The sequence below is a fragment of the Desmodus rotundus genome, chromosome 1 (genome assembly GCF_022682495.2).
Source record: "Desmodus rotundus isolate HL8 chromosome 1, HLdesRot8A.1, whole genome shotgun sequence".
NCBI lineage: Eukaryota > Metazoa > Chordata > Mammalia > Chiroptera > Phyllostomidae > Desmodus > Desmodus rotundus.
The window spans coordinates 10,761,812-10,783,800 of record NC_071387.1 but is presented as its reverse complement, the minus strand read 5'-3'; the positions used below and the strand labels follow the sequence as shown (position 1 = coordinate 10,783,800).

The 21,989-nt window shown below is 58.9% G+C and overlaps 1 protein-coding gene across 11 annotated transcripts in view; it reads left to right on the top strand.

Moving 5' to 3' along the window:
* Positions 1 to 21,989, top strand: part of DAB2IP (DAB2 interacting protein) — a 182,892-nt gene that overhangs the window by 139,390 nt on the left and 21,513 nt on the right. For 9 of the 11 annotated variants that reach the window (XM_053921061.1, XM_053921050.2, XM_053921059.2 and 6 more), the window contains 4 exons: positions 16,519 to 16,672; positions 18,336 to 18,434; positions 19,321 to 19,875; positions 21,839 to 21,983. In XM_053921061.1, the coding sequence (XP_053777036.1) occupies positions 16,519 to 16,672; positions 18,336 to 18,434; positions 19,321 to 19,875; positions 21,839 to 21,983 (953 nt within the window). Of the gene's footprint in view, positions 1 to 276; positions 760 to 6,242; positions 6,396 to 16,518; positions 16,673 to 18,335; positions 18,435 to 19,320; positions 19,876 to 21,838; positions 21,984 to 21,989 lie in introns of those variants that run through there. The other 2 variants (XM_053921054.2, XM_053921064.2) reach the window with 2 other exon arrangements.

Genomic DNA, 21,989 nt, shown 5'->3' with positions numbered 1-21,989 from the left:
GATTTCAGATCAGTGCTGTGAAGGAAATGAAGCCAAGCGATAACTCCTTTAGCTAGAGTGCTCAGGAATGGCCTGTCCTAGGAGAGGACACTTGATCCAAGACCAGAATGAGGCAAAACCAGCCTTGCCTAGAGCCAGGGCCAACAGAGGGAATGGCCAGTGCAAAGGCCCAGAGGCGGGCCCCAGGCAGGATATGACCCTGGGCGGAGCCAGCACTTTATGGGAGGAGCCTGGAAGCGACCTCTCGCAGCTGAGGCTTCACCAGACCCAAGGACCCTTTCCAGAGTCTGGAGAGTGACTGTTCGTAGGCAGCTTCCTAAACATCTTGGACCTGGAGGTTGCACCATGTGGTCACCTGTACGGAAGACTGTAATTTTCCACTTGTTCTCTGGAGGACCCGGAAATCTCTAGATGTTGTCACCGCTGTTTTTTTAAAGTCATTTGTGAAATTGCAGCTTGGAAGACAGATTCAACATGTGCTTTGCAGGCAGGGGAAGCCTGCCTGGGCATGCCTCTTAGATGTTGGCCTGGGCTGAGAGGTCCCCAGATCTGGCCTGGAGTAACACCTGAACACACAGCATCCTTGGGGATGAGCCTCTGTGGTCTTGGACTCCTTGGTGACAACCTCGGCAAGATCCTTGGCAGGGCCAGAGGATCTGCTCTCTGGAGGCCTGGCCGTCCTCACAAGCTGGATCTGGCTCCTGGGTGCCCTGTGTCTAGACCTGGGTCAGCCAAGAGGCCAGGGTTCCCACCGACAAGGTCTGTGGGTGGCTCTTTGGGGGGAGGGCACAGGAAGCTTCCTCCCCAGTGAGCCTCCAGTGGGAGTGGATGGAGACCGGAGGGTGTGGGGCTGTTTCTCCTAGAAGCCCAGCCTTGCAGTGCCACCTGTCTTTGGGCCAGGACCTCACTGGTGTGTGGAGGTGGTTAGCAGCCAGCCGAGACCCTTCGGGGCTTGGGAGGAAGCGAGGAGGTGGGGGCTAGGGTTGTCAGACGGGCTTCTTCCGCCTTCTGGGGAACCGGGCCCTGCCCTGTGGGAGCTTCAAGTCTTGGGGTGGTGGGGGTGGGGAGGCTGGGGGCACCTGGAAGGTGATCTAGGCCCAGAGCACTGGTAGGGTTGGCAAGGTGGGCTGTGAGGAGGGCCCTTTGACTTCGAGCTGTGTTGCCAACGAGGACCCTGGGCCCGTTCTTTAGCCCGAGGCTCCCGGTGGAGGCGAGGAGATGGGGAGCCACTGGGGCAGTGGGACACGGGTTTAATAACCCCAGCCTGTCCCTCTGACGGCCAGTGTTGCAGGAGAGAAGCTGTACTCCTGAAACCTGCATTGATCCAGGCAGTAATGACAAGCAAAGGGCTTTTCGGAGCAAGGTCTCTTTTTTCCTACTAGAAAAAGGACATCAGAGCCCTAAAACACAAATTTGTTTTCCTCCCTCTTTCTAGATTGAGGTGGGGAGGGGCGGGTGGTTGGCTTTGTTTGGATTTCACCTCTTCAAGGAGCCTCCCTGACCACGGGCATAGCTCCGTTCTCCAGGAGTTAACTGAAGTTGCCCCTTGTGCATCTGGCCTGTCTCCCAAAAGGGCTGGGGGGCTGCAGAAACCCCTTGCTCACCTGAGCCCCCCTGGGCACTGGGAGGCACCTCCCTAGGAGGCATTGAAGGTTGGGGTCTTTCTGGGCCTGGTTCCTTTGCTTTCTTGTTGTTTTTGCACATTCTTATTTTAAATACTTAGGAGCTCTTACCACATGCCAAACTCTTCCTCCCCCGTAGGACACAGAAATACAACAGACAGAGCCCTTGGCCATACAGAGCTTACCTTCTGGCAGGAGAGACAGGTAGTCCTGAATAAGTAAAGGAATTTCAGACTGGGTGAAGTTCCCTCACTGGATTTTTATCTGCTTCCTTCAGCACCTGGATTCCTAGTGCCTGAAAAAGTGGCACATAGTTTGCTCTGAAATATTTGCTGGCTGAATGAGCAAGGTGTCACGAAGGAAGCGCACCAGGTGTTTCTGTGGGGAGCTGACCGAAGCCAGCCTTTTGAAAATAAGGGTGGAACAGGAATTCCCTCCAGGTACAAAGTCCCGGAGCCAAGCCAGAAAGCCCGGGCTGCAGGTGGCCGGTGGCGGTTGCTGGATGAGGTCAGAGGGTAGGGAGGCCACCTCTCAGACTTATTTATTCCACCTGGGAAGGGGTTTGGGTGTATTTTGAGTGCTGTTAGGAGTGATGGATGGGTTTGTAACCCTGGAGTTAAGCTACCAACCGTTGGGTTTCTAAAGGGTCCCTGTAACTCCCTAGTAGTGAGAAGGGGGCAGAGTGAGGCCATCTGGGCTGGTGCTGTGGGTGTGAGATTTTACAGGAGGTAGCAGTAGGGTTTGCTGATGGGTTGGATTCTGAGGGCCAAAGGCAGAGGGAAGGTTCCTTGGTTTTTGAGATGCTTGGTTTTGACCACTGAGATGAAGCTCCCCTTTGGACATTTCAGGCTCAGGGTTCTATGAGGTGTCCAAGAGGGGCATTTAGATCTCTGAGTCTGGAGTTCAGAGGTGGGGAGGGCTGGAGATAGAAACTTAGGAGTATTGAGCCCACTGGATATATTTAAAGCTAAGGCGTGGATGGAATCATAAAAGGGAAGTGTTTTACTGAAGGAGAGCACCCCACATCAGAGCCTGAGATACTGCACACCCAGACGAAAGGCCATTCGACATGCCAGGGAAGGAGAGCCTCGGCCTGTGAGGGCAGAGGGGCTCTGAGAGTATGGTGGCTTGGGGTTCTTGGGGCAAGTAACTGACCTCCCTCCAGTAAGGAGGGGTTGGAAACTGGGGTTGGGTCTGTCCACGTGGAGGCCTTTGGGGACCTGGAGGAGAAGCACTGGAGGTGAGGACAGGTGTGCTGAATAGAAAAAGGAGGTGAGGAAGAGGAGGCAGCAGTGTCAGTGAAGTGCGGGGAGAACTGGTCAGCCTGGGAAGTTGAGGGGGGTGCTGGTGAGGGGCTTAGGCATTCTTGTCTCCGGGTCTCAGAATCCCAGCTTCCCCAGTGGGCCTTGGCCTTGAGCATGTATCAGGACCCTCTGAGCAGAGTGGAACCCCCAGTGACTCTGATTTGGAGCACCCCCCCGCCCCGACAAATGACCTTTAACAGCAGCTCTCTAACCCTTTCTTACTCCTCTCCTTCCTCTCTGGAGGCTTGGTAACTGCCCTGTAGTGTCATTCAGGCTCACCTGACCCCGCCTCTCCCTGTTTCATCTGTCTCTGCATGTAAGGCCCCTAAGAGGAGCACCCTGGAGCTGGGTGTATGCTGAGGGTCTTTTCCCCTTGCCCCTGGCAGAGCTAGTCGTCACGTACATTAACGGCTTTGGGCTGGGAGGCTCTGTGTGTGTGTGTGTGTGTGTGTGTGTGGAACTCCAGACTTCCAGAGAAGTGTGAGGTCTTTGCCAGGACCTTGACCTCCCCCAAGGCTGGACTGGACGTAGGGAGTTCAGAATGTGTGTGTTTGGGGGAGGGTGGCACTGTAGAACTGGGGACATCCTGAGGTCTGATAAACTCCAGGTGGGTGTTCCAGTGCCTGTTGAATGAATAACACTCCAATATTTGAACCTTCCGGCCTGACAGGTTGTTTTGTTAAGTTTCTCTGCAGTTGGTTAACCTGTGTTTTCACATCTGTTGCGTGTAGGGAATAGTGTGTGTACATCCTCCTTCTGCACGTGAAGAAAGTGAAGCTCAGGAAGGTGAAAGCACTTGCCCAAAGTTCTCCAGTTGCTAACTAACACAACCAGAATTTCAGCTCAGGCCTGCAAACCTGCCAGGTCAGGCCACCCCCCACCGCCTAATAAACTCGGCCTGGGGCCTGGGTGCGGAGGTAATGCTGGCGCCTGAGGCACCCCGGGTCCTGCTGCCCCACGGGGACAATGGCTTTGTGCTCTGCCAGGTCTGCAGGGCTTTCCTCCTGCTTCCTGAGCCTGCTTCCTCTGGTGCTACACACACCCCTCCCCTCTCTTGGCACACATGCCCGTTGCTTTAGACCCCAGGAAGGCAGAAGGAGGCAGGCCTTGAACCTGGTTAAGCCTTGGGGGCTCTTGGGGCCAAAGGAGGCTGTGTGTGCCGCAGGTGTGGGGTGGCTTGTTTGGCTGTTGCTCAGCTCCCCACGGGAAAGTGAGCTCAGCTGCACCACAAACCCTAGGGGACACCTGAGGAGGGGAGCCTCCCTGGGCACTATCACTGGGGAGTGGAAAGAGTGAAACCCAGAGAAGGCCAAGGCAGGGCTGGGCTCCACCTGGAGGGGTGACGCCATCTGCTGCCTCCTGATGACAGGCAGTGTGGCTTTGTGCCCGCTCTTCCTTTCCCCTGCCCAGCAGACCCCAATTAGCCTGGGGGTGAGGTGGAGGCAGGTTCAGGTTTCAGGGGATTTGGGCCACAGCCCAGCCTTCTGGCCAGTCTTGACTGCCTTCTGGCCTGGCTTCTTCCGGGGTGGGGGGGGGTGTTGTGGGGGTGTTTGGGAGACTCTAGGAGGGTGGTCTTGCCTGGTAGTCGCTGAGGGTCCCAACTGGACTCCCTGCTTTTTCACAGAAAGGAACTAAGACTCAGAGAAAGGTGACTTGCCTAGGGCCACAACCCAGGACACCAGTTTTCAGCTTTGCGCCTCCCAGGAGAGCCTGGCAGCCTCCCTCACCTTCACCGATCTGGCAGCTCTTTCTTAGGTGCTTATGCAGAGCCAGGCCTTGTCTGTGACTCCTCACATCCCCCGGTGAGGTTAAACCCTATTACTATCGCCCGTTTCACAGCGGGGCACCTGAGAGAGGCCCAGAGAGTTGACCTGCCTTGTCTGAGAACACCCGAGTTGCAAGTGGCACGGTCCAGATTGGAGCTCAGACAGTCTGGCTTCAGGGCTCCTGTTTTTAACCTCCCTGCCCCCTCCTGTCTGGCGGTTAGGCAGGCCCTGCCCACTCATGCTGCTGCTGGGCCCCAGGAGAGCCTGAAGCCCTGGGCTCCCCTGCACCTGCCCCCTCCTCCAGCCAAGCAGCCGGTCCAGGAGGAGGGGCCTGAGGGCCTGGGTGTGAGGTGCCCCGCCCCTGCAGGGACTGTCTGTCTCCTTTCATGTTGCACCAGATGTCCTGATTTCTAGTTTTCTCATCTGCGAGTGAGAAGGGGGAGGGAACCTAACCAGATGAAAGCTGAGGGTTGGGGCCTGTGTGACAGGCGATTCCTCATCCTTGCACACCCCCTTCACTTTTGCCCTGGAAGGAAAGGTGCCAGGGGCTATACAACAGGTGGGGCCGGGCATCGGGCTGGGGAAAGCAAGGCCTTTGGGAGTGGGAGGGAGCAGGTGGGAGAAAGCATCCTGGCTTTAGCTGACCTCGCGTGGCTGGGTCCCAGTATTGCTGCAGACTGTGTGAAATCCTGGGTGGGTGGGGAGCCTCTGCCCACTGAGCGTCCTCCTCTGTGCGATGGGCTCAGGGAACACCTGTCATGTGGAGTGGTTGTGAAGGATAATGGGCCCGTGCTACAAAGTGCTAAGCTCAGTGCCAGGGACAAAGTGGGTGCTTATTTTTTTAAAGATTTCATTATTTTTAGAGAGAGGGGAAGGGGGAAAAAGAGAGGAAGGAAAACATCCAATGTGTGAGAGAAGCATGAGTTGGTTGCCTCTTGCACGGCCCCAACAGGGGACCTGGCCTGCAACCCTGGCATGTGTCCTGACTGGGAATCGAACCGCTTACCTTTGGGTTCACAGGCCGGCACTCAATCCACTGAGCCCCACCAGCCAGGGCAGATTTTATTTATTTTCAGAGAGAGGGCAAGGGGAGAAAGGTGGAGGAACATCCATTGGTTGCCTCTCACATGCCCCCAGCTGGGGACCTGGCCCGCAACCCAGGCATGTGTCCTGACTGGGAATCGAACTGGTGACCTTTTGGTTTGCAGGCCAGCGCTCAGTCCACTGAGTCACACCAGCCAGGGTTTTACTCTTACTCCTAAGATGTAGCCCCATTGTTTTGGGGTGCTTTGGGACATTTGGTTGAAATTTGGATTTTTACTATTGTGTATTTTATCTTAAGTCTTCCTTAGAAGTCCAAGGCCTTCAATCTGATCATGACTTTTTTTGTTTCTTTTGTTTTTTGTTTTGTTTTCTTTTTTTGCTGTCCTGTTTCCTGTACAGAAAAAGAGATCTGTGCCTTTAAAACCCTGGTCAGCTCAAGTGGGACACTGTTCCTTTAAAAGCACATTACAGAGAGTTGGAACTTAGCCTGTGTTTAACTAGCCATGATTAGTCCCAGCGGACAGGGCTGGAGTGGAGTGTCCAGGATCGGAGCTGGGTTGGACTGGCTGGGCCCAGTGGGGAACGGTGGGCAGCCGCCTGGCTGCCCCAGCCTTGTGGGGTCCTGGGTCTGGTGAGCTTGGTGGCCACACTGAGGGATGGTGAGTGGTCTGAACAGAGATCGGAATGAGGGAGGCCGGGGGGACCGAAGGAGGGAGGCTGCCCGCCTTGGGGCCACTGACCAGCCTCCTGGGCCTGGGCCCATCTCTGTGAGGTGGGTGGGAGCTGCCAGTCAGAGAGGAGCTGTCACAGGTGCCAACCTTGGGAGGGGCCCCGACTTTCCGTAGGGACGGCGTCTCTGGCCCTCTGCAGACATCTCCCGCCAGCCCAGGAAGTGGAAGCAGTTAGGGTAGCCCGCCAAAAAGCAAGAAACAAAAAGTGTTGCGGTGGCTTTTAGCTTTTTAAGGGAGAGGGAGTCAGTGTCAGTCGGTCCTTCTGTAAGCAAGCCCGTTGGCCTCTGCGGCGGGCTCCGTCCAGACCCATGCAGTGCTCTGGACTGCCGGGAAGTTTTCTGAGCCGAGGAGCTTGGCCTTTGCTCTGAGTGGCCCAACCCTGGGTTGGGCTGGGCTGGGTGGGGCTGTGCCGGCGTTTCTGGGCCTTGTCATCTCCACCCCAGACCCCCAGCGGGTCTCCTCTCCTTTTCTCCTTCCTACTCCCTGCCTGTGTCTGTTCCCTGATCCGTCGGCCTGCAGGGTGAGGTGGTGAAGACCCAGGGAGGTTGTGTCTCGGCCTGGAATGTGTTTCGCTCCAGCTTAAATATTTGGAACCGTTGTCAGGAGCCTGGTTGCTGTGATGCAGCAGTCTTGGCTGGGGAAGTACCCCATCTCCGAGAAGTCAGAGATTGTTACAAACTTGACCTCGGAAGGGTGTGGAAATGATTGAGCTGCCTGGCTTGTTACAAGCGTCCCTTGGTCCTACCCACTTTCACTACCACTGCTGGGGGCGGGCAGTGGATCAGATTCCTACCAGCTAGATGTCCTTCTCTCCATTCTCCAGGCAGGGGAAATGATTTGCCCAGGGTCACACAGGAGGTGACAGTTCTGGTGACCCAGAGTTCCTGTCAATTACCTGAAATCACAAACTTTCTGTAGGTTTGGTGAAAGCTGTTGGCGCTGACAGGCAGTGCAGAGGGTTTGCAGTTGCAGCCTGGACGCCAGGCCTCCAGCCCTGTGCTGGGACCTGCGAGCTGTGATCTTGGGCACCGCTGGACCTCCCGGAGCCTCCCTAACTTGGAATTTCCCTGGAGGGCCTTGTCAGTTCTGCTGGGGCAGGTGCCCCGGAGGTGGTGGTCTTTGAACCCGGGGTGGGCAGCCCAGTGGAACTGGACCCAGACGGGGCTGAGCAGGGCTGGCTTAGCTGAGTTGGGCTGTACCTTGGAAGCTGTATTTAACGTATGTGGCATTATTGATTGGAATTCCACGGGTCAGGTGGCAAAGGACAGAGCCAGCTTATCTATGAGAGGCAGCCTTGGTAGGTGGGAAAAGAGGGCGGGCTCTTGAAGTCTGATGCACTTCCAGCCCGGGAGGGCCCTGGAGGCCTCGGAGCCTCAGGTTTCTTTGTTGCAGTTGGGTGGGTGGGCTGCATGAGGGTCAGAGGTGTGGGGGTGTTCAGTGTGGGGCCAGTGTCTGCCATGTGCTCTTCCCCGGCGTGTGGGCAAGCGCTGGTGTGTGCGGGTGAGGCAGGGACTGGAGAGCCACAGGCGGAGGAACAGAGGGACTCAGCAGTCATGCCCCTTTCCTTTGACTTGGTTTCTCTGAGTTTCTGCCTTTACTGGTGGCCTGGGAGCCTGTGGCTTGCGGGCACCACCCTCTCCTGTTTTGCTGCTGTGGACCGTTCCTGGCTCTCTGCTGCGGGTGACAGTCTGGGAAGCAGAACTCTGAGGACCCTTGGGACTCCCAGATGCCAGGCTCGGGGGGATTGGGGTACAGGGGTCCGCAGGTCCCCCAGGCTCAGTGCTGGTGTCCTGGAGGTGCTCAGTAACTGTGTACTGGGGTGCTGGGCTCATTAGCCCAGGAGTAGGGGGCATCAGCTCGATGAACCTCCAGCAGGCTCTGCCAGGAGGTAAGGGCAGCCCCATTTGTCAGCCGAGGAAGCTGAGGCGCTGGAGAGGCTGGCCAGAGGTCTGCGTTCTCTTGGCCTGTCACCCCTTCCCTCTCTCTGTCCTCGCCTCTTGTCTCCCTGGGGCCACAAAGACCCTCTGTCCCTAACTGAAGAGACAGCAGGGCTGGAGAGGAGCAGTGGGGCTGGAACCTAGGGTGCCAGGGTTTGTTTTGAGGCACGTCCCTCTCTTCTTAAATGGGGACTTTGAGGCGTCTACTTAAAATGGCAGTATTCTGCAGCCCGTTCTGGGAGTTGGTGGTGGGTGGGTGGAGTGGCTGAGGTTCTCTGGGTCAGTTGGCAGAGGCTTTAGGACAGCCCACCTGCGGGGCGGGGGCAGGAGGGCTCTGCCTGCTGGGCAGAGTGAGAGGCATCTTGGAAATGTCAGTGGCCCCAGGGAGAAGCCAGGAGCAACCAGAGAGGTGACACAGGGCAGGATGGCGCAGAACGCTCAAGCAAGGCAGAGCCAGGGCTCCCCGCATGGCAGGCTCCCCTGCAGCACCGATTTCACGGATGGGACAACTGAGGCGTCCAGGTTCATTAAGTGACCAAAGTCGCAGAGCGCTCTGTGTACGTGCACTAGTTTCTGAGGAGCGAGGCCTCGCCTCCATCGCCCAGTCATCAGCCAGCGGGGCCGTGTTGACAAGGGCCTGCCTGGTGCTTAGGGGTGAGGGAAGGGTGGGCCCAGATCCTGTTGTCACACCAACACGGTGGCTCACACAGCACCAGGAGGCCGCATGGCGTGGTGCCCGGGCCGGCTGGAGGAGATGCGAGGGGAGATGCTGCTTCTGTCCCCGCCCTCACCTTCCACAGGGTGCCATCTGAGCCCGGAGGGCTTCCTGGAGGTAGGCGGTGGGGAGCAGTTGGATAAGCTGGGAGGGAGTGGCTTCCTTGAGGAGTGGAAGTCCTCGGTTTTCAGCTCATTCATTTTTTATTTCATCATCTCTCCCAAGTTGGGTCAGCAGTCTCCTGGGCCCGAGGCAGCTGTTGGAGGTGTTTATGGTTTCTGATGGGGGTGGGGGGCCCGTCAGAAACCAGTCGTACGTCCACGGAGTGGTGTGATTCGAGGACCGAGGGCTGTGTTGGCACGAGTGGGGAGACGGGCACGGACTGAGCTCACAGCAAGGGAACACCTCGGCCAGGACCTTGAGCCATTCACAGGGCTGCCCGAGGGGAGAGCTGGGGGTGGGCAGGCGGCCAGCACGCGTGCCCTGGCTGCTCCGGGGCTGACAGGCCAGGGTTGTAGGCAGAGGAGGCCGGGGTCTGAGTCCTGGGTGCTGTGCTCCTGGGGCTCGGGTGTCGTTTTACCTTGGATGGCAGGGTGGCTTAGGGTTTGGGGGTGGCACCCTCTCTAATCTTTCCGAGGGGCTTGGTGGTTTCTCCTGAGGACCAGAGAGGGTGGAGAACTGTCCCTCCTCAGAAGCGGGCGGGGCCCGTGGCCCTCAACTAACTTTAGATTTGCCCAAATCTCATCCTATTCAATGAGTGTTCCTCAGATTCTCTTCTTTTAAAATTCAGGGCACTTTGCTGTTCCACTGAGGTTTATGAATGTTTAAAAACTGCTTTGTGGTCCCCAAAGTAATTTGACGAGTCTGACAGCTATTGATTAAAAATCCAAAATTATTCAGGTTGCAGGAGGACTTGGGGGATTAGATGGGAAGTTTTTTTGTTTCTTCTCTGTCTGTGCGCCCTTTGCCACCTCCTCCCCCCCCCCCAAAGAAAAGGAAATAAGGTGTGGGGAGGTAGACATGTTCTAGAATGGTTTTGAAAACTCCATAAGGCTGCAGAATTGTCCTAAAAGGGGTGGGGACAGGGCATGGCCGGGATGCTGAGGGTGCGTCTTCTGCCATGAGACGGAAGCAGCATCCCTGCATCCCTGGTCTCTCCTCCAGCCTTGTGGCCCAAGTCTCCTGCAGGCAGCAGTGAGGTGTGGCTCTGCTATTCCAGTGGTGGTGGCAGTGGGAAGAGATGTAGCAGTTAGTAAAGGGTCCCTCACATCTGCAGGGAATCGACATTGTGGGGCGGGATGGTAGTGTTTCCCGAATAGCTCAGCACGTGGGGAAATGGCAGCCTAGAGAGAGGGAGCCTGTCAGTGCCGTGTGGTAGGTCTGTGGGTCCAAGGGCAAGAGGGTGAGCCAAGGTCACCAGCAGACTAAGGGTGGACCAGGCCAGGAGCCTGCTGGGCCACTGGGCTGACTGAATGAGCAACCGCCCCCCACCACCTGCCATGAAGTAGGTTCCAGGACAGTCCCACGGAGGTGATCTGGCCATTGGGATCTGAGCTTTCACTTCTGGGCCCTGTGACCTGGCCAAGCCACTCCTCTCTGTAATCCTCTGCTTCCTCTGGTGTCCTAAAGCCTTCTTCATGGAATCCTTTAAAGGAACGGGCGTGTGTGAGAAGGGTTGCCCCGTGAGCCAGGGCTCCTCACTCCTGTCCGAGTGCCTGCTCTCCCTTTCTGCCTTTCCTGTGGGGTTGTTGGGAGAAGGCTGGGCGCTGATGTGCGTGCCTGGGTAAGAACTCCTATGACATGTGAGGCTAAGTGGCTGCCAAGACCAGGCTGCTGTGGTGCCTCTCATTCAGTCAGCATCCGGGGCACCTCTGGGAGCCAGAACATGTGATGAGCCACCCCGTCCTCCTCTCTTGGTTGCTAGGGTATAGGTCCTTCTCCACAGCTCAGCCCTGTGGTGTCAGGGGGAAACACCGGCTCCCAGGTATGGGGTAAGGGCAGTACACCAGGCCCCTTCTAGCCCAGGGCTCAGTATGGACATGGGGACAGGCTCCCACTGGTTCCAGGAGCTGCTAGGGCCTGCCCCCTTGCCTCGGACTGAGAGAACCCCAGGCTTGGGTCCATGCCTCCAGGCCAGGCCCTGTCGTCCCAGGAAGCCTTCCCAGACAGGGCAGGCAATCTCCCTGCCTTTTAAGGACAGGCTCTGTCTCCCCAGGGCCCTGGGAGCCACAAGGCAGCTACATTCTTCTCCCCTCCCCTGGGACTGCTGGGCCAGGAGTGAGGGCTGGTCTTCTCAGCAGCCAGTTCCCAGGCCTGGAGGGCAAGGCTGGGCCTGGGCGGAGTTGGCTCTGCTGGGTGTTGTCCTGTTTGTGTCCTGCCACCAGATTCCCAGGAGGTCGATGCCCTTTCCTTGTCTGTGTGCCAGGCCCCGGGGGCAGATTTTCGGCACAGCCTTCTAGACCTGCCCAGCTGTGACAGGCCAGAAGCGTGGTTGGTGGTTGGCATGTTGTGACCTGACTGCAGAGCCCACAGGTCCTGCCAGCCCTGGGGTGGGAACCTCCTTTGTGAAGACCAACTTCATCTAGGATTTCTCTCCCTTCCAGGCCTGGCTGTGGCAGTGGGCAGTGGCACGGGACCCCACAGCTTGTGGGGGTGGGGATTGCGTTGGGGGGTCTGTACTTGGGAGGTCTACTCACTGGGGTCTGCCACCCACCCTCCAGGCACCCTGTTCTCCTTTCCTCTCACTGTAGGAAATTAAGGGCTTTTTTTTTTTTTTTTTTTTTTTTTTTTTTTGAGACATCCGAGCATTTGGGTAGAAGGAGTTCATCCCATTTTGCAGATGGGGAAGACTGAGGCCTGGAGAAGGTAAAGGATTTGAGTAGTTCAGGGAAAGAAACAGAATGGCCTGGTAAGTCCCTAGCTTGTCACCCCAAACATCAGGAGTGTCCTCTACCCTGGAAACATCGGCCTCGATAACAGTGTGTGCAGCCTTCCTCAGCCTGTTCGCAGCTGTTCCCGGCCCCTACTGTGGCGTCTGGGCCCCCCCCTCCCACCCCACTTGATCCCTACAGTGGCCCTCTGAGGAAGATACCTCCTCCTCCCCACTGACGGGTGGGGAGACTGAGGTCTGCAGAGTCGAAAGACTTAAAAACTCGAGGTTGCACGTTTTACAAGGCGTGAGACTTAGATTGCAGCTGGGCAGCCTTGACACTGAGCCCTCCCGCCCTCCTGCTTGTTCCCATCTGCAGGGGGGTGTGGGTGTGCGGGTGCGTGCGTTTCTGGGGCTCACTCCCCCACCGGCCTGTGAGCACTGACCACCCGGCCTGTTACCTTAACAGCCTGCTAGCAGCGCAGGCAGCTCCTCCACAGCATGTGCAAAAGGGTCTCCCCGTTCCTGCCTGCACACCTCCAAAGATACGGTGCCCACTCCCTCTAAAACCAAACCGGCCTGGCCCATGTGGGGACAGCTGTAACTGAACTGTAATTGAGCTCTCCTGGCCCCAGCCCTGCCCACTGGGGACATGCAAGGCAGCTCCCCCTGCCCCTTTGAGATTGGGAGACCCTGAGCCTCCTACTGTCCAGGCTCCTTGACCCCACTCCCCAGCCTGCAGCTGGAAACATCCTCCCCATCTCAGATAGGACTCTTTGATAATTGCACATTTTGTTTTGGGGTACCCTCCCTCCTTGAAATAATGGGGACTTTGCTAAACTTCTGTGTCACTAACCTTTTAAGAGAAAAAAGGATGAGTTAAAAACACTGCTCGTGGGCTGTCTGGGAGGCTGTCAGATAAGGCTGTGGCTCAGGAGCTGGGACAATGCCCCGTTGTTCCCATTCCTGCCCTCACAGCGAGCTGCTGTCGGGACCTGGCTGTGTCTCCAGCAGCAGCCCTGCCCCTGCCCTGGCACGCTGCCTGGGCTCCTGGGCAGCGGCTGCCCCACCCCAGCCAGGCCCTCTGGCTCTTCCTCCCAGACCTGGAATGCGTGGGTCACAGTGAGCAGGGCAGCGGGCTGTGGGCCTTTCTCTGCCCATCGCCTGTGGGGAGATGGAAAGACGAGCCTTGCGATGGCATTAGTCTTGGACTCTGCTGAACGGGGTTCTGATCACACCCAGCCACTTGCCACCAGTGCAGCTTCAGGCAAGACACCCAGCCTTTCTGAGGGGTGGGGCCTCGGTCCTGATGGATTGTTGTGAGAGACAGGTGGGAAGGTGGCGTGGAGCAGCGCCCAGCCACAGGGTCTGGGTGTGAGCTCTCATCTGAGACTAGGAACGGTGTGGCCATAGAGGCATTCGGCCTGGGCTTTGGAAACAGAGAAAGAAGGGTTTTGTTAGGCAGAGAATGTTAGGGAAGATAATGCCGGTTCTGGAAAGCGTGGGCATGGACCTGCAGAGGGAGAGGAAGTTCATGGCTGGTCAGGGACTGACCGGGGAGGTACATCTTGACAAAGTGTGGTTTGCGGGGAGTTGGCAAGGGGGCATTTCAGGGAGGGTGGGACCCCAGGTGGGGGCAGGTGACTTGATTATCCGTAGGCCGTGAGGGCAGTGATGCCCTGTTGGGTCGAGGGGCCAGTGTCTCGAGAGGGTCCTTCTGTGGTCTAGATGGAGAAGCTCAGTGGGGCACCCCTGCCCAGTGGTCCCCAGGCCCTGTCCAAGACAACTCTCAGTAGCTTAGGGGTCCAGGGCAGGGCTCACTGCCCTGTGGCCTTGGCTCTCCCGTCTGTGACCTTGGCTCTCCCGTCTGTGACCCGGGACTCATGGCGCCCCCCCTTCCCAGGAATTGGGGGGGGTCCACTGACCACATGGAGCAGTGGTCAGAGCCTGGCCCGCCACCGCGCGGGAGCAGCCTGGTACCTCAGGGAAGCCCTTGGGCCTCTGTAGGCCAGTCTTGTCCCCACTTCTCCTCCCAGTGAGCATTGGTCTGCTCTACGTCCCCTCACTTACAGGAATGCTGGGGAGACGGGGAGGGTTGGGGCTGCCCAGCTGCAGCCAGGATGCCTTGATGTGAGCTTGCCCACAGCCCTCTGTTCACCCAGGAACCTGCCCAGTGAGGCCTGGGCCAGCTGGGGCATGTCTGTGGGGCAGGACGGTGGGGCTGGAAAAGCAGGTGCTGCAGCTCCAGGCTCCAGGTTCTGGCCACTTTGGGTCTGGCCTGGGCCTGCTGGCCTCCTGTGCTATATAGTACAAGGGCCCCTTGGTGTCCCTGGGCAGCCCCATTCCACTTAACTCTGCCTCCCTTTCCTCTCTCCAGCACACTTCATGGGTCCCCTGCTGTACCCGCCCTGGCTTCCAGAATCCCTGCCTGGCAGGGGTTTCTGGGCTGGGCCAGAAAGCAGGCTGGTCCCGACCTGAAGGCCAGGTTTTCAGCTCTGGGTGTCAGGCCCAGGGAGCTGTGGGTCCCAGCTGTTCCCGGGCCAGCTGCCTTCCCCAGCATCTGAGGCAGGTCTTCTCTTGCACCGAGGCATGAAGCCGTATGTGGGAGGGAGGCCTGGAGTCTGCCCCATGAGGTGGGGGCCCTGGCTGGGATCTCGACTGAGGGCACGACATGGCATTGGTCATGCTGTGATGGGGGAATAGGGCCTGGAGGGTGATGGGGGAATAGGGCCTGGAGGGCTCGTCAGGGGCAGAGCCTTTCAGCCCCCAGCACAAGGTGACGCGGTGGGAAGGCCACCGTGCCTGTGTGTGAAATGCTGCCTCTCAGGGAGAGGGCGCTAGAGGAGCAGAGTCACCCCAGCTGGGATGCCAGGGGGCCAGAGGTTCACTAAGAAGTCCCATGTGTGGGCCCTGCGGAGGTTTGGGTTGGTTCCAGCCGTATTTCAGCCTGTCTCATAGCCTCTGCCTGGCTTGTCCATTCCCCTGGAGCTTCCAGAAGTCCTGCCTGAGGGCATCGGGTCGGCACCAGTGACTGAGCATCGCCGTGTGCCGGCCTCATGCTCGGCATGGATGAGCAGGTGCAGGGAGCTGGACTGGGTCTCTTGGGCTGTGGGGTCCCCCAGGGCTGGCGTCCCCATTCCAGCTCTCACTCCAATGTGGTGCTTATTAGCACAGAACTCCATGTTGGGGTGGGCTGTTGCCATGGTGATGTGGATTTGGGGGTGGAGGGTGGCCTCTTGTCAACCTGTGAGCCTCTCTGGGCAGGGCTCATCAGCTTGTCTCTGGATTCCTCAGTCCACACATAGCGGCCTCAGCCTCCCTTACCCTGCTTGCTGGTCCTGGAAGCAGGTTACAGGTGTGTGTCCTGCAAGGAAGAGTGGTGACCCTGCCAGGCCTTGCTGGCACAAGATAGGGTCTTTGTTTGACGAGGCAGGGAGAGATGGATGGATTGGGCCTGGACCACTAGGAGCTGAAAGGCAGGGGGGCTGGGGGAGGAGGCCTGGGGGAGTGATGCCCAGGCCAGGTTCTGTGCCAGTTCCAGGGGTCTGGGTTGTGGGCACAAGTAGGGGCGAGGCCTGCTCAGCTTCCACTGCAGAGGTAGTCCTAGCAGGCCCGGCAGGTTCTCAGGCTTTTCCTGTGCCCCAGCTGTGGGAGGAGCTCTGGGCTCTGGAAAGGAACTCGCACCTCTCTGAGGCAGACTCTCCCAAGCACTGGGACAGCTGCCTTCTGAGGCCCTTTCCAAAACCTGAGGCTCAGAGAAGGGGTGGTGACTTGCCCAGGGCCACATGGTAGGTGAGTAGTGAGGCCAGGTCTGTGGGCCCGTCCAAGTCCAGGCTCCATTTGGACACCAGGTGGCGTGTGTTACCTCTGCTCTTTGTATGTGTGTTGGGCCCACTGACCCTGGCCTGGGTCCCCACTCCTGGCACGTGGCCCCCGTCTGAGTTTTGGCACCTCGGGAACTGTGCGGACGGTTGTGTCCCCTCCATTTGGAGCCCCACTGCCCTCACCTGTGAGATGGCTCCGTGAGGTCCCTGTGGCTCTCCTGCTCCTGCCTTGAGTCGGGGGGAGTGGGACGGTGCGTGAGATGGAGCTCTGTTGGCAGTGACTTTCTGGACGAATGTGCGACTGCTCTAGTCTAGGGTGGGGACCAGAGCTGAGGGGGAGTGGGTGGGGAAGGCTGTCTGGGTAAGCTCAGCCCTTTCCCTGCGGATCCCTGCGTCTGCTTAGGAGCCTGGCCAGACCCTACCCTGCACTCACTGCTGACTTTCAACTCCCGAGTGATGGCCTCATCCCCAGCCACTTGGTCCCTTAGAGCCTGGACCAGTTACCCAGGGCCCTGCAGTGGGCAAAGGGACCGATAGCGGGTCTCTGTGACTCCAGCCCAGAGCTGTCCCTTTCCCCTAAGTCTGCCTCAGGGGGAAAAGGACTGTGGGGTTGAGGGGAGTGGCTGCCTGGAGCGAGGGGGAGAGGGCACAGGGCAGGGAGAGGAGCGACAGGTCTGGCCTGACACACCTGCCGCTCGCCCCCCAGGTCCCATCTGATGCCGAGGCTGAAGGAGTCTCGCTCCCACGAGTCCCTGCTCAGCCCCGGCAGCGCGGTGGAGGCGCTGGACCTCAGCATGGAGGAGGAGGTGGTCATCAAGCCTGTGCACAGCAGCATCCTGGGCCAGGACTACTGCTTCGAGGTGGGTCCCGCTCAGGGTGGGTGTGTGCTGGCGGCGTCTGCTTCCAGGCCAGGTCTCCAGCCACCCTCCTGGTGTGCTCGGAGGCCTGGGCTTTGAGACAGTGGTTGGAATCTATTCACAGCTTTTGCCCCTAAGAGGCCAGGTAGAGCTGAGAGACGGAAGCTTTGTTCCTTCTCTGCGGGCTCCTTGGAAATAACCCAGCACTATTCCCTATGCTGGTGAGGGCAAGCGGCCCCGGCAGTAAAGAGCAAAAGGGGGTTAAAAGCCCACGTAGAATTGTTTAAGCCCCAAGGCCCGTGCCTGAAGCTTGCTCACCCTCCTTAGAGACCCCCTAAATGCAGTGTGGGATGGTGGAGGGGACCCCCTTTTCTGGGCCGGTCTCCCCGCCTCTGTAAAGCAATCAGAACATTTTCTGCCCTAGCATTCTGTGACCCAAGGTTTAAGAGCAAGCAAAGGGCAGCAACCCAACCTGGCAGGGCTCTACCTGAGGGTCACCTGTCCGGTCCCTCATGGTAGATGGGCAGTCTGAGGCCCAGAGAGGGCAAGATATCAAGAGGTCACACAACAAGCCTGCGGCCAACCCAGGACCAGGGTAACGAATGTTGTGAGTGCTCCTGGGAGTTCCCGATTGCTTCTCTCATCAGATTTTCTTCCCACCTCACCCCTACTCCCACCCACAAGCAGCTTACATAATTAGGGGAGCTCCCTGATAGAGGAATGAGCCTGGTAATGAAAATCAGCCCCTTGGGGATGAGTGTGGCAACCTGGCCCCAGGAGAAGAGTGGAATGCATGTGGCATCTGCCCCACGCCCTATGGCCACTCTTTCTGGTTTAAGACTCCTGGTCCCAATGGTCCTTCTGGGCTCTCTTTGCCTAGGACAGGCTGAAGATGGTGCCTGGGCACTGGTCCCCAGCAGGGGGTGCTGTGGCTCAGGCCGGCCCTTGAATCTCTGGATAAGGAGTCCGATTCTCCCTGTAGAGCCCTCGGCATGGTGCCGAGGACAGCAGAACAGAGTAGGAGCAGCTTGGGCTCCCTCACCTGGAGGAGATTGAAGGATGGGCAAGAGGCCGACGGCACAGGGCGGGTAAGGGTTCCAGGCAGGAGGACCCCAGGGCCCAGCACACCCAGACAGCCCAATTCTCATTTCTCCAGTCTGGCCCCAAAATGTTAAGTTTCTCTGACCATCATTGTTGTCATTGTCACTTGGCAAAAGAGAACTATCAGAAGGTGCCAGCTGAGGACTGAGGTGACCCTGGTGCCTATCTATGGTTGTACCCTTGGCACCTGAAGAGGGAAGCCCAGGTTAAGCACTGCCCTCTGACCTGGGCAGGCACCCCATGCCTTCTGTCTCGGGGAGTGAAGTTGGAGTCTGAAAGATCCTTCCTGTGGTCAGAGGGCATCGAGGAAGGGGTGAGGAACCAGGAGCCAGGGGGTGCAGGGCTGGGCCACCCTCCTGTCACTGATTTGCTCAGGGACACTGGTGTCACTGCTCCACTGGCACCTGTGATAACGAGGGGTCATTCTCAGCCGTGCCCTGCCTCCTCCCCGGGCGGGTGCTGCAGACCTGGTGGCCGAAGCCCCCCAAGCCCTGGAGGCCTTCTGTCCTGCCCAGCCTCCCTCGGTCCCCCTTCTTCATGACACTGTCTTACTTGTCCCCCACAGGTGACAACGTCATCAGGAAGCAAGTGCTTCTCCTGCCGGTCGGCAGCTGAGCGGGATAAGTGGATGGAAAACCTGCGGCGAGCAGTGCACCCCAACAAGGTAGGCTGTGCCCCCTCCCACCAAAGCTCGGGGGATCGAGCTTAGGCCTGGAGCAGAGCACAGACTCTGACATCAGGGAGTGGCGTGGGGTGGGGGAAGCCGGCCTGGGGGCAGGGCCTGAGTGGGCTATAGGGTTGGGCCCTGGGACAGGGGTTTGAGTTGGCCGGGCTCTCTCGGGTGCTGTGGGCCTCTGCTCTCAAAGCTACACAGTGGAGGCTGGGCCAGAGAACTGAGTGTGGGTTCTTAGGGAGTTGGGTGCTGGTGTCCTCCTGCCTGGGTCTCCTGTCCCTCCTCCCCTGGCCAGTTGGTCACCCATCCAATTCCAGTGTAGACGCCTGTCCCATCCTCCAGGCGAGCACCGCTGGCCTAGGCTGGTGCCCTACTCTGTGTCCCCACTGCCCGCAGGCTTCCCCCGTCAGGTTTGTGAGACCCCAACTGTAATCACCTGCTTCTGGGTCTGTTACCTTGGCTGACTCAAGGGCCTGGGTGGGGTCCTGGTCACCAGGACGTCACTACGGAGGGGGCCTTAGCAGTGGTCACTTCTTAAGTAACTTTACAGACCAGCAAACTAGAAGAGCTAATAAACAGCACGGCGGCCTGTTCTGTGCTAAGCACTGTGCTGACCTCTTACTTGGTCTCTCACTGTTTGTTTCTATTGATAGAAAGGGGACTGAATCTTAGACTCTGAGTCCCTCCCCCAAGGTCAGCGAGCTAGTTCGAGACAGAGAGGAGATACAGCTCTGTCCGTATACAGCAATGGCCCTGGCCCACCCCATCCTGTGGTACCCCGGGCCCTGCCGGGTCTCACAGCTCTCCCCAGCTCTGGGCTGGGGGGTGGACAGGTGGTCGGCCCCTCGGTGACCGTGGCTCCCTTGTGCGTGTGCAGGACAACAGCCGACGTGTGGAGCACATCCTGAAGCTGTGGGTGATCGAGGCCAAGGACCTGCCGGCCAAGAAGAAGTACCTGTGCGAGCTGTGCCTGGACGACGTGCTCTACGCCCGCACCACGGGCAAGCTCAAGACGGACAATGTCTTCTGGGGCGAGCACTTCGAGTTCCACAACCTGCCGCCCCTGCGCACCGTCACCGTCCACCTGTACCGGGAGACGGACAAGAAGAAGAAGAAGGAGCGCAACAGTTACCTGGGCCTGGTGAGCCTGCCCGCCGCCTCGGTGGCCGGGCGGCAGTTCGTGGAAAAGTGGTACCCTGTGGCGACGCCCAACCCCAAGGGCAGCAAGGGCCCCGGCCCCATGATCCGCATCAAGGCCCGCTACCAGACCGTCACCATCCTGCCCATGGAGATGTACAAGGAGTTCGCCGAGCACATCACCAACCACTACCTGGGGCTCTGCACGGCCCTCGAGCCCATCCTCAGTGCCAAAACCAAGGAGGAGATGGCGTCGGCCCTGGTGCACATCCTGCAGAGCACGGGCAAAGTGAAGGTGCGTGTGCGGGCTGCCCCGCGATGCCTGGTCATGCGGAAAGGCCTGGTGACGCGCTAGGGTACCGCTGTTCCTCATGTCCGCGCCGTGGATCTCAGCCCTGTCGAGGGCCCCATTACAGCCGGGTGGGCCCCCAAACCCAGGAGTTGCATGGGGGAGGCAGGGCTTCATGCTCCTGCCCCTGATCGCCGAGGCAGGTATGGAGCTGATAGATGGGACAGCATCTTGTAGTGAGGGGGTGGGTTTAGGGCCCCCCCCCCCTAAGAGGGCTAGTCCCTGAGGCTCGTGGGCCAGCCTCTTCTAGCTCAGGGGTCTCAGCAACTCAGCCACACCTGTCCGGTGAGGTGTTGCGTTCATCCCCATCTGGTGACCACCAGGGTACTGTCGCAGCCCCTCACTCTCACACCCAGACACAGATTCGAGCTCCAGGGTCACCCCTGCCCCCCGCGGCCCTCCGTGGGGCAGGGGAGCGTAGGCAGGAGGATAGAAGTAACTCGTGCTGCTCGGCTGCCGCGCATGTGAGCGCCTGCTCTGTTCAAAGAACTTGGGGGCTAAGGAAGTGTTCTTGGTGAGAGGCACAGCATCTGACATGGGCACTACGGTGCAGAGGTGAAGGCCACGTGACCGGCTATCACAGCACCTTGCTGTCCTCCCAGGTTCCACTCTCCTGGGCGGTGACTTTTCAGAGTCTCTATCTTGGGACTCCAAGGGGCTTCTCCCCACCACCCCCTCTCTCCTCAGTGCAACAGGGGGAACGGGACCTGTGAAGGTAGCAGGGGACTTGGGCCAGATATGGCCCAGGTAGCTGTGTGGCCTTGGACAGGTCACTTAGTGTTCTGTGCCTGTCCCCTCATTGGGTCCTAGCTCTAAGAGCCAAGCACCCATTCCAGGGGTTCAGGAAGCCCCCTGGGCGTCAGTAAGAGCCTGGTAGAGCCTGGGTCCTGCCTCGGTGTGTTTTAGAGAAGGAGGCCCTACAGGTCATCTGTAGGTCAGGAAGGGCCCCTCAGGCCATGTGGTCCCCTGAGAGGCCATCGTCAGCTTCTCCAGCCCTCCTCCTGTCCCACCTTTGGCCAGCAGGGTGTCCTGGGCCTCAAGCTGTATTTCAAAGGCCACTCGTGATGACAGAGGGACCGAAAGTTGTGCACACCAGAAGCCCTGGGCCACAATGGCCATCTTGTAGCTTCATTGCTGGGCGGCCCCTGCCCTGCCCTTCATCTTCCCCTGGGACTCTGGCTCCCTCCCCCAAATCACGAAGTTGGCTGTGGGTGAGAGGAGGAGGGGCTCCGTGGGGAGGGAGTCCCCCGGGCGGTTGCAGCAGGTTCAGCTACAGGCTCCCTGCGGTCCGGAGGGAGGTGTGGGCTCAGGCTCCTTCCTGGGGTCGTCCCATGACCCTGCCTGTGGGATCGCAGCAGTGAGGAGCTGCTGCCCGGGTTTGCCAGGTGGGTAGTGGTGCCACTGCCTTCTGGGGCAGCCGGACAGCCTCTGCCCCTCTCTCATCCTCCGAGGGACCACACAGGACAAGTCAGTCTGGTGGGAGACCCGTCAGAGTAACGGGTACAGAGCAGCAGTGTGTCTTCTGTATGAGGGAGAGAGGGTGGCCTGATATCCCCTTTGGCACTGATGGTGTGGTTGGGGGTGTCCTCTGGTCACCCAGCCAGGTGTGGTCAGGGCTGAGCAGGGACTTGAGTCCAGCTGGTCTGGCCGTGATGCGGGAAGCTAGTGTCCGTGTGGCATGCTCTTGCCCAGGCCTGCCTCGCGGTCTCTAGACACAGCTCTGATGTCCCCAGCACTAGGTGTCCCCCCTCACCTGGCTGCCCTCCCCTCTCTCCCCGGCAGCCCCCAAGGGTTGATGCTGGAGCCACCTTGAGAAGCAGGGGCTTCTGGCCGGGGAGCGGGTGCAGACTCCCAGGGCCCTCCCTGCCCGGCCTGCTCAGGTCCACCCCCCCACCGCCTGCCTCCCCAGGACTTCCTGACGGACCTGATGATGTCAGAGGTAGACCGCTGTGGGGACAATGAGCACCTCATCTTCCGGGAAAACACGCTGGCCACCAAGGCCATCGAGGAGTACCTCAAGTTGGTGGGCCAGAAGTACCTGCAGGATGCACTAGGTAGGG